Consider the following 11,977-nt stretch of genomic DNA (forward strand, 5'->3'; position numbering starts at 1 on the left):
TTATGTGCTTTCGATTACTGCAGTGTGGATGAGACCATAGTTTAGGTGAGGCGGGCGCTATGTTGATTGGTAAAAAAATCTGGTACAGTATCTATCACTATCTTGACATAGTTTTGATTATTGGCCGTATCAAAACGTTCATAACCACATAACTTATCGCTAAATGCGCGACAACCAAGTTCACGATATAGTCATATAGACAAACCTTGTTCGTGATATGACCGACCACCCCTACTAGTGATAAATGGTTCGTTCAAAAGTGCATGTTGTCACAGCGTGCAAATGTAGAAAGTGGATGTTTGGTAGTTGTGCCCAGTCCCCGCATAACTTTGAGCTCAGTGGTTGCCTTCTTGCGGTAGCTATGTTTTTGCAAAAACTTGAAGATGATTTGGCATTTGTAACTGTCAGTTGGTGTGGGAGTCAGGCAGGCATTGGACCGTCGAGATGTGCAGCCTGATTCTCGTGAGTTAAAACACTGTTTAACTAGTTGTACCTTTTTCAGCTTGGAGATTCTAGGTTAACTAGCTAGCTAACTAGTAGGAAACGTGCCTAACCCGAGGTAGGCTTATGTCAAAGTAAGAATCGTGTTGTATGGTTTAACAAGTCATTATTCCGCCATAAAGCTTGCTATGTAACTATGTCTGACAGCATAGGAAGGAAGCTGTTTATTATTTAAGAAAAAGTTAGCTACAAAGTTTTCTACTTGCTCCCTTTGTCTAGGCAGTTATGCAGCCTAGTTAGTAAGCATAGAAAAACAACTGGCATACTAGCGAAGAGGTTCATGAGAGGTAACTATGTTTGATTAACATTGCCTCATTGTAAATTTTAACAATTGATGTGATGAAATGTAGCAACATTTTCACACAGCTGTCAAAGAAAGGCGAGGTTGAATGTTCTGTATTGTACTGCGAATAACACTTTTTTTTAATGTTCAGTTTTTTTCTCAAACTAAAAAGTGTTGACTAACTAACTGCCTTCGAGGAACGTTGTGTCGTGGCCTGGGAAACAGCATGGCTCTGTAGTATCTCGTTTTAATGGGCTGAACATGACAACTAGGGTACCTACTACCACCGACTAGCCTCTACTATAACAGTCTGCTAGATAGAGGTGGGACGTTGGAAAGTCCTGCTATGAGAGATGCCTTTCTGTTCTCAAAACCATGGAATTGCGTTTATGTATCCGGTCTGAACACGGCTGTGTACTGCTGCGTTGCAGTCCCCTTCAAGCATGGCTGTGTACTGCTGCGTTGCAGTCCCCTTCAAGCATGGCTGTGTACTGCTGCGTTGCAGTCCCCTTAAAGCATGGCTGTGTACTGCTGCGTTGCAGTCCCCTTAAAGCATGGCTGTGTACTGCTGCGTTGCAGTCCCCTTAAAGCATGGCTGTGTACTGCTGCGTTGCAGTCCCCTTAAAGCATGGCTGTGTACTGCTGCGTTGCAGTCCCCTTCAAGCAAATCAACCCAGAATCAACTATGGGAGATACGGGGGGTGTTTGTAACTTTTGAACGGCTGTTGTAATTGGGCGCATTGTTACCATCGTTTGGCAAGCAGATCCTGTGGCAGGAACCTACATCTTTGGTCCATATTGTGTATCAAGCTGCATTTTATAGACGTTAACATTCCACTTATTCAGAACTTATTGTTACCATAAGAGAATGTGCATAATGTTCCTCTCAGGTAGGTCGGGTTGACATGCTATCCAATCCAACCTGGACCCATAATGTGGTCAACGACAGGATGTTAGCTTGCTATTCAACTTTTTCTATAACAATGATGTGTATGAATCACACCATTTTTATATTTTGCCCTGTATCTGAATACTGTACTTTTTTTTTTGCCGATCAACATCGAAGTTGTCAGATGAGAGAGGGATCGAAGGCAGTTAGCGGTGACGGTCTCGGAGGCAGTTAGCGGTGACGGTCTCGGAGGCAGTTAGCAGTGATGGTCTCGGGAGGCAGTTAGCAGTGATGGTCTCGAAGGCAGTTAGCAGTGACGTCTCGGAGGCAGTTAGCAGTGACGTCTCGGAGGCAGTTAGCAGTGATGGTCTCGGAGGCAGTTAGCAGTGACTGTCTCGGAGGCAGTTAGCGGTGACGGTCTCGGAGGCAGTTAGCAGTGATGGTCTCGGAGGCAGTTAGCAGTGACGTCTCGGAGGCAGTTAGCAGTGATGGTCTCGAAGGCAGTTAGCAGTGATGGTCTCGAAGGCAGTTAGCAGTGATGGTCTCGGAGGCAGTTAGCAGTGATGGTCTCGAAGGCAGTTAGCAGTGATGGTCTCGAAGGCAGTTAGCAGTGACGGTCTCGAAGGCAGTTAGCAGTGACGTCTCGGAGGCAGTTAGCAGTGATGGTCTCGGAGGCAGTTAGCAGTGACGTCTCGGAGGCAGTTAGCAGTGATGGTCTCGAAGGCAGTTAGCAGTGACTGTCTCGGAGGCAGTTAGCGGTGACGGTCTCAAAGGCAGTTAGCAGTGACGGTCTCGGAGGCAGTTAGCAGTGATGGTCTCGAAGGCAGTTAGCAGTGATGGTCTCGAAGGCAGTTAGCAGTGACGGTCTCGGAGGCAGTTAGCAGTGATGGTCTCGAAGGCAGTTAGCAGTGACGGTCTCGAAGGCAGTTAGCAGTGACGTCTCGGAGGCAGTTAGCGGTGACGGTCTCGGAGGCAGTTAGCGGTGACGGTCTCGGAGGCAGTTAGCGGTGACGTCTCGGAGGCAGTTAGCAGTGACGTCTCGGAGGCAGTTGGCAGTGATGGTCTCGAAGGCAGTGACGGTCTCGAAGGCAGTTAGCAGTGACGGTCTCGAAGGCAGTTAGCAGTGATGGTCTCGGAGGCAGTTAGCAGTGATGGTCTCGAAGGCAGTTAGCAGTGATGGTCTCGGAGGCAGTTAGCAGTGACGTCTCGGAGGCAGGTCTCGGAGGCAGGTCTCGAGGCAGTTAGCAGTGACGTCTCGGAGGCAGTTAGCGGTGACGGTCTCGGGAGGCAGTTAGCAGTGACTGTCTCGGAGGCAGTTAGCAGTGACTGTCTCGGAGGCAGTTAGCAGTGACGTCTCGGAGGCAGTTAGCAGTGATGGTCTCGGAGGCAGTTAGCAGTGACGTCTCGGAGGCAGGTCTCGGAGGCAGGTCTCGGAGGCAGTTAGCAGTGACTGTCTCGGAGGCAGTTAGCAGTGACGGTCTCGGACGCAGTTAGCAGTGACGGTCTCGGAGGCAGTTAGCAGTGACGTCTCGGAGGCAGTTAGCAGTGACGGTCTCGAAGGCAGTTAGCAGTGACGGTCTCGGAGGCAGTTAGCAGTGACGGTCTCGAAGGCAGTTAGCGGTGACGGTCTCGGAGGCAGTTAGCAGTGACGGTCTCGAAGGCAGTTAGCAGTGACGGTCTCGAAGGCAGTTAGCAGTGACGGTCTCGGAGGCAGTTAGCAGTGATGGTCTCGAAGGCAGTTAGCGGCGACGGTCTCGGAGGCAGTTAGCAGTGGCGGTCTCGGAGGCAGTTAGCTACGCGAACTAGTTTTTTTGAAGCAGGTCTATTCACATTGTGTTATTACAGTATTTAGCAGTTTGTGGCCTTTTCCCCAAAGGTTAAAACTTGTCTGCTCTGTAGCCTGAGTGTAACATTCTGTGGGCTCCTGCAACACCAACCAGCTTGCCAAGCTCCTTTCCCTTTCAGAGGGACTTGGGAAACAGCCGGGGCTAGATAGTTTGTGTGGGTTGCTTGGGCGTATTTGGGTAGTAAGCCTTTTATAATATTAATTGAGGAAGTGGAACCAGAGAGGGGAAACATTCACGGTAGGCAGTCCAGCATTTGAGTCATCAATTATAACATGTGGTACACCTCTTGATCTGTATCACAACTCGATGTCAGAATATGTTGTCAGTGGTGGTTAGTTATTAAAGTCATAAGGCTCCATTTTGCTGAGGCAGCAGTGACGGGATGTTGAGAGACAGATGACTCCTGCAGTAATTATCCATGTACGCTACTAAGTAGGTCGGTGACAATATAGTTAGCAGTTAAAGGTTGACTGGGAGTGTCTCTAGATTGCTCACAGTACCTCACCTTCCCATGGACTAGATATTTAACATTTTTACATTTTAGTCATTTTAGCAGACGCTCTTATCCAGAGCGACTTACAGGAGCAATTAGGGTCAAGTGACTTGCTCAAGGGCACGTCGACATATTTTTCACCTAGTCGGCTCGGGGATTAGAACCAGCGACCTTTCGGTTACTGCCACAAGGCTCCTAACCACTAAGAGTCGTGGCCTAATGCTGACAAGCCTAACATCTAGAAAGGTGACTCTCTTTAGACTGCGTCCCAAATGGCACCCTGTTCTCTTTCTAGTGCACTACTTTTGGGCCCGTAGAGGGGCTCTGGTCCAAAGTGGTGGACTATATAGGGAATAGGGTACCATTTGGGATGCTGGCTTCTTCCCTTGTTATCTCATGACATTCAGTAGGCCTGCGCTACCTGCAGTGTAGGTTGGTCCTGTTACTTTAATGGACATTCATATTCATGTAGACGTTTCTCTCTCTGGACGTTGACAGGGTTCCTGGAAATACATTTTGTTTAAAGACCTCCACCATTCTCTTGTTTCTGAACCATGTAGGCCTATATAGACATCAACCAACCTATTGTAGCTGTTTCCTAACCCATGGACACAGGGCTGTTGTTTCCTAACCCATGGTGCTGTTTCCTAACCCATGGTGCTGTTGTTTCCTAACCCATGGTGCTGTTGTTTCCTAACCCATGAATACAGGGCTGTTGTTTCCTAACCCATGTATACAGGGCTGTTGTTTCCTAACCCATGGTGCTGTTGTTTCCTAACCCATGAATACAGGGCTGTTGTTTCCTAACCCATGTATACAGGGCTGTTGTTTCCTAACCCATGTATACAGGGCTGTTGTTTCCTAACCCATGGTGCTGTTGTTTCCTAACCCATGGTGCTGTTGTTTCCTAACCCATGAATACAGGGCTGTTGTTTCTAACCCATGGTGCTGTTGTTTCCTAACCCATGTATACAGGGCTGTTGTTTCCTAACCCATGTATACAGGGCTGTTGTTTCCTAACCCATGGATACAGGGCTGTTGTTTCCTAACCCATGAATACAGGGCTGTTGTTTCCTAACCCATGGTGCTGTTGTTTCCTAACCCATGGTGCTGTTGTTTCCTAACCCATGAATACAGGGCTGTTGTTTCCTAACCCATGGTGCTGTTGTTTCCTAACCCATGAATACAGGGCTGTTGTTTCCTAACCCATGTATACAGGGCTGTTGTTTCCTAACCCATGTATACAGGGCTGTTGTTTCCTAACCCATGTATACAGGGCTGTTGTTTCCTAACCCATGGTGCTGTTGTTTCCTAACCCATGGTGCTGTTGTTTCCTAACCCATGAATACAGGGCTGTTGTTTCCTAACCCATGGTGCTGTTGTTTCCTAACCCATGGTGCTGTTGTTTCCTAACCCATGAATACAGAGCTTTTGTTTCCTAACCCATGGTGCTGTTGTTTCCTAACCCATGGTGCTGTTGTTTCCTAACCCATGTATACAGGGCTGTTGTTTCCTAACCCATGGTGCTGTTGTTTCCTAACCCATGGTGCTGTTGTTTCCTAACCCATGGTGCTGTTGTTTCCTAACCCATGTATACAGGGCTGTTGTTTCCTAACCCATGGTGCTGTTGTTTCCTAACCCATGGTGCTGTTGTTTCCCTAACCCATGTATACAGGGCTGTTGTTTCCTAACCCATGGTGCTGTTGTTTCCTAACCCATGGTGCTGTTGTTTCCTAACCCATGAATACAGGGCTGTTGTTTCCTAACCCATGTATACAGGGCTGTTGTTTCCTAACCCATGTATACAGGGCTGTTGTTTCCTAACCCATGTATACAGGGCTGTTGTTTCCTAACCCATGTATACAGGGCTGTTGTTTCCTAACCCATGTATACAGGGCTGTTGTTTCCTAACCCATGGTGCTGTTGTTTCCTAACCCATGGTGCTGTTGTTTCCTAACCCATGGATACAGGGCTGTTGTTTCCTAACCCATGGTGCTGTTGTTTCCTAACCCATGGTGCTGTTGTTTCCTAACCCATGAATACAGGGCTGTTGTTTCCTAACCCATGGTGCTGTTGTTTCCTAACCCATGTATACAGGTCTGTTGTTTCCTAACCCATGGTGCTGTTGTTTCCTAACCCATGGATACAGGGCTGTTGTTTCCTAACCCATGGTGCTGTTGTTTCCTAACCCATGGTGCTGTTGTTTCCTAACCCATGAATACAGGGCTGTTGTTGTTGCAGGCTGTAGGCCTTCTTTATAGAAAGTAAACCCACTAAAAGCAGGCCTCTTTGCCTTGGCTGCCATGCATAGGCTTGCTGGGTGGGTCTTTGTGTTTATGGTAAGTGGCTGGGGCAGCTGCATGCTTATGAAACCATTACTGTGTCCCACTATTCTCTCAGATATGGCCCAGGACCTCCTCAACCCTAAACCATTACTGTGTCCCACTAGTCTGTCAGACACGGCTTTAAATTGTTATTGACGCACAAAACAATTTTATGCAACCGGGATCTTGATCCAGAACGGGATTGAATGTCTCTGCTGTAACCAAGAAGCTTGATCTTGACAGCTAGCCACTTAGCTAGCAAGTTAGCAAACCAAACACATAGCTGGAGCCCTGAGCTGGATATCATTTATTTGACACTTCTTAGATTTCTTAATAGTTTATACTTAACTTATAGTTATAAGCAGTGGCGTAGCACGCAGCACCGCGAGGTGAGGGTGCACCCAACCTAGATTTGTTTTGGTACGGTAGAATTATAGTGTTTCACATTTTGGAACTGTCATGTCCGCATGTCAACTTCAGGGGAACCTGAGACGACGCCTAGTCTCCTTCTCTCTGTAATGTGGTTTGGTAAGCCTAAATATTTTGGGCCCTCTGCCTGGCAATAACAGGACTAATTGATGTACTGCTATCTCCAGAGCACTGTAACCACCCCAAATCCTGCTTTGACAACTTTGTATACAACATGTTCACCAACCCAGGCCTAACTGTCTAGGGTCAAGGTTCTGTATCATACAAATATTTTCATTTCACAACAGTGAAAAATTTGCTGACGCAGCAACAAAAGGTCTGAACCCGAGTTTCTTTTTCTCAATCTTTAGTCTTCCTGCTGTTCCCACGGTGTCCTGCCCGTTATTATATACCATGTCAACATAGACCGTCACGACATAGGGAAAACGTCTAGGGCCCATGCACCCAATGAGCATGAGACGAAGTACGAGTCGTTTCCCAAGCTGAATGCAGCGCTGGAAGAAATGTAACAGCAGCCAATAGCAGAGTTAGTAGAGACTTTCAGGAACATGACTAGTTCTTCTTTCAGTGAGTTCCTCGCTCTGTGCAGCTGAGGGTCGGTGTGTGTGTGTGTTTGTGCGCATTCTTTTCTCAAGCGCTAGTCTGGTCCCAGATCAGTTTCTGCTGTCTTGCCGACTCCTATGGTCATTCTCACACGTATGACAATGACCATAGTGGTTGGCAAGACAGAAGAAACTGATCTGGGACCAGGCTACTTGATCACCAGCTAGCAGTAGCATAAATGGGTGAGTTTGGGCTTCATCCCCGGGGGTGGAGTTGTTGGGCCTGTGTCAGCCCCTCACTGCCTAGCTAGCAGACACCAGGACAGAGAAAAGGGCTACAATCCTGAGATGGTTTGACCCTGGTTCTGGTCGAGAACACAGCCATGTCTGAACGAATGTAGGCCTAGTACTGGAAGAGGAAGGTTGCAATTCTTCCTAACATCTTATTTTTGGGTGCAATTAAGCCTGGTCCCAGACCTGTGTTTGCTGCCTTGCTAACTGCTAGGGTCACTGCCATGCGTGACAACGACAACGACAATAGGACTTGGCTATAGAGCATAAACAGATCTGGGATCAGGCTAATTAATGTGTAGACCTAGGCTTATTTCCATTTAGAAAAATAAGAGTATTATAGGACAAGAGTCAACAGGTATTTGCCCACAAGACTCTCAAGAGTTCATGAAGTTTGTTGGATTAGCCTTATTGTCAGGCTTCCTTCAAGCTGTTCAGTCTCCTATATAATAACAATACTGGGGATTTACAGCAGGACAATGTATAGGCTGAAAACACTTTAGTCTGGCAAGTCCTAACTTAACGCTGGGTATTTAAAGGGATACTGCGACATTCTGGCATTTTGTTCTACTTACCCAGGGTCTGATGAACTAGTGGGTACCATTTGTATGTCTCTGATGAACTAGTGGGTACCATTTGTATGTCTCTGATGAACTAGTGGGTACCATTTGTATGTCTCTGATGAACTAGTGGGTACCATTTGTATGTCTCTGATGAACTAGTGGGTAAAATTTGTATGTCTCTGATGAACTAGTGGGTAAAATTTGTATGTCTCTGATGAACTAGTGGGTACCATTTGTATGTCTCTGATGAACTAGTGGGTACCATTTGTATGTCTCTGATGAACTAGTGGGTACCATTTGTATGTCTCTGATGAACTAGTGGGTACCATTTGAATGTCTCTGATGAACTAGTGGGTACCATTTGAATGTCTCTGATGAACTAGTGGGTACCATTTGTATGTCTCTGATGAACTAGTGGGTAAAATTTGTATGTCTCTGATGAACTAGTGGGTAAAATTTGTATGTCTCTGATGAACTAGTGGGCAGGGGCGGCCTGTTCAATAGGGCGATATGGGCGACGCACTGCCAAACGGGAAAAGGAAGGGATTTTTTTTCTAATCAATTATATCACGGCAACAGTAGTTATCAGTGTTGTAATCTATACGTCTGATCTGCCACAGTGCCACACTGCCACTAAATGTCGAATCAGGCTAAAGTCGTGCTTCAAATGGCTCCCCCCCCTTTTTGGGCGATTTCAGTCAGGTTGAAAATCGCCCAGAAGTCTGTCATAGACTCCCATGTAAAATCTATTTTTTTCAAATTTCAGAGCCTTCAATACAATCTCAATGGGTGTCTGTGGGCTTGCACTTACGCGCTTTCGTCATACGTTACGTAACCATGAACGTAACTGAGAAAAGAGCGGATTGTGTCTTTTTGTCGGCGAACAAATGAAGATAAATTGGCAACGAAACAATTAGGACCTCCCAGACCAAATTTAATAATTCAACAGGTTTCTACTAAAGGCGGAAAGTCCTACACCCGAGGATTTTCCAAAAATTGGTACGAACGAAAAAAGACATTGCCACTCACTCAACTGGATGAGGGATACAGGCTAGCTGTCCGCCGCCACAACGATGAGGTTAGTGTTGATCAGATAAGAGAAATTGCTGCAGCTACATATATTTTACATCCTGGCCCTACATAGTTCACTATTTGCATCACTTACCAAAATATTACATGTGGTCATATATGCTTGGAAAGTGGAGATGCCATAGAACGTCAAAAAAGTAAACATTGCTGGAGACACATTGCCGTTTTGGAGAAGACATCACGTTTGCTAGCGAAGAGATTTGTTGTGGCAAATGAACTTGGGCTGGGAATTGCCAGGAACCTCACGATAAGATATATGCATCAGCATTGCGAGTCTCATGATTCTATACGTATTGCGATTCGATACTGTGATTTTATTGCGCACCATATGTCTGTTGCAGAGGGATCAGAAAGCCATGAGAACGAGTTTTGATCAGTCATGGAAATAAAAGTGCTGAAAACAAATTGGCTCCCAATGTGAAAAGATTGAGAACAAGCTATGAAGGAACAATAATGGTGTTTTGGTGCAGGTACAGCCAACTAGCGCTAAAATATTGCGATATTGTCAATACAGTATATCGTAAAGTATCACTATGTAACTCGATTTCTTTCACCCCAATCCCTCAAATTAACGGTAAATAACTGAATTGTTTGCCCCACATTTAGCTAAGATGATTAGCTAGCCAGCTAAAATGTTTTATTTAGTTAGCAGTCGCATCTACAATAGTTTACTGTCAATAACATGTCTCCAAAAATGACGTGGTGTCTCCAATTGTGTTGACATTTTACAATTGCGATGCGCATCCATGAGTATCCACTTTCTGTAGCTCAGCTGGTAGAGCATGGTGCTTGTAACGCCAAGGTAGTGGGTTCGATCCCCGGGACCACCCATACACAAAAATGTATGCATGCATGACTGTAAGTCGCTTTGGATAAAAGCGTCTGCTAAATGGCATTATTATTATTATTATTATTATTATTATTATTATTATTATTATCTGAAGAGAGCCCGAAACATTGTGTGCAGACATTTTATGCAATAAATGAAGTAGGTTGAATCTAGTAGTTCTGATCTTCTGATTGGTCCTGATGAGTTGGGCGAGGTCCCCTCCAGGCTACTGTCACTGTTGCATTGGCTCTGAGTCGGGTTCTCTGTCTTCAAATGTTCAGCCTAAGAGAGGGGATTTTTGTGTGTGTGTGTGTGTGTTTAACAGTGATGATGTGTGTGTGTGTGTGTGTGTGTGTGTGTGTGTGTTTAACAGTGATGATGTGTGTGTGTGTGTGTGTGTGTGTGTGTGTGTTTAACAGTGATGATGTGTGTGTGTGTGTGTGTTTGTGTGTGTGTGTGTCCTCAGAGCAAGAACTCGTGAGTTGGAAGAACTGAGAGGCCTATGGCGTGGGTGTTGTCCTTGGCCACCTGCTGACAAGGCTGACAAGATAGGACCCTTTTGTCCATTGTTATTGGATAGGAACAGAACTTATAACCAGCTCCTGACCTAAATAGATCTTAGCACAACATTTTACTCAACATATCATATTCCATATTCACTATAACAAATATATTTACTACGACATTAGCAAGAACCGCCACATCCTCAGCCGGCTAATCCAGTGTGTGAAGTTTTGCGGAGTGTTTGAGTTAGCTTTGCGAGGCAAAGATGAAACTGAGGGCTCCACCAACCCTGGTAAGCCAACACTTTTGAGATCAGTCAATAAATGCTTCTGGTATTGACTTATATGCTGCCCCTGTCTTCATGTTGTTGCTGGACATATCTTTTTTAAAATGTGTGTAGGTCACCTAAATCATCAGAAAAATTGCCCCTCCTGAGAATTTTTTCAGGAGCCGCCACTGCTAGTGGGTACCATTTGTATGTCTCTGATGAACTAGTGGGTACCATTTGTATGTCTCTGCTGAACTAGTGGGTACCATTTGTATGTCTCTGATGAACTAGTGGGTACCATTTGAATGTCTCTGATGAACTAGTGGGTACCATTTGTATGTCTCTGATGAACTAGTGGGTACCATTTGTATGTCTCTGATGAACTAGTGGGTACCATTTGTATGTCTCTGATGAACTAGTGGGTACCATTTGTATGTCTCTGATGAACTAGTGGGTACCATTTGAATGTCTCTGATGAACTAGTGGGTACCATTTGTATGTCTCTGATGAACTAGTGGGTAAAATTTGTATGTCTCTGATGAACTAGTGGGTAAAATTTGTATGTCTCTGATGAACTAGTGGGTACCATTTTGTATGTCTCTGATGAACTAGTGGGTACCATTTGTATGTCTCTGATGAACTAGTGGGTACCATTTGTATGTCTCTGATGAACTAGTGGGTACCATTTTGTATGTCTCTGAACTAGTGGGTACCATTTTATATGTCTCTGATGAACTAGTGGGTACCATTTGTATGTCTCTGATGAACTAGTGGGTACCATTTTGTATGTCTCTGATGAACTAGTGGGTACCATTTTGTATGTCTCTGATGAACTAGTGGGTACCATTTGTATGTCTCTGATGAACTAGTGGGTACCATTTGTATGTCTCTGCGTGCAGTATGAAGGAATTAAGGGGTGTTTTTGTGAGTCAATGCTAACTAGCGAAATGACTGGAAGCCAGAATCTCACATTATCCCTTTTAAAAGTTGTACATTTGATCTGATGCTTACAGCGTCTGGTCACCAATAAGCTTCCTACATTTTTACATTTTTAGTCATTTACTAATGACCGGTAGAACTATCCCACTGTAGGTCTATATAGGCTACTCTGATGTCCATCGATTT

The 11,977-nt window shown here is 45.3% G+C and overlaps 1 protein-coding gene across 1 annotated transcript in view; it reads left to right on the forward strand.

Moving 5' to 3' along the window:
• Positions 1-271: 271 nt before the first annotated feature.
• LOC121578313 (protein FAM53B) overlaps positions 272-11,977 on the forward strand; it is a 42,355-nt gene continuing 30,649 nt past the window's right edge. The window contains exon 1 of the mRNA XM_045218669.1: positions 272-462. Coding sequence (XP_045074604.1) covers positions 445-462 — 18 coding nt within the window. The 5' untranslated portion in view covers positions 272-444. The remainder of the gene's footprint in view (positions 463-11,977) is intronic.

Source organism: Coregonus clupeaformis, unplaced genomic scaffold (genome assembly GCF_020615455.1).
Source record: "Coregonus clupeaformis isolate EN_2021a unplaced genomic scaffold, ASM2061545v1 scaf1717, whole genome shotgun sequence".
NCBI classification, from domain to species: Eukaryota; Metazoa; Chordata; class Actinopteri; order Salmoniformes; family Salmonidae; genus Coregonus; species Coregonus clupeaformis.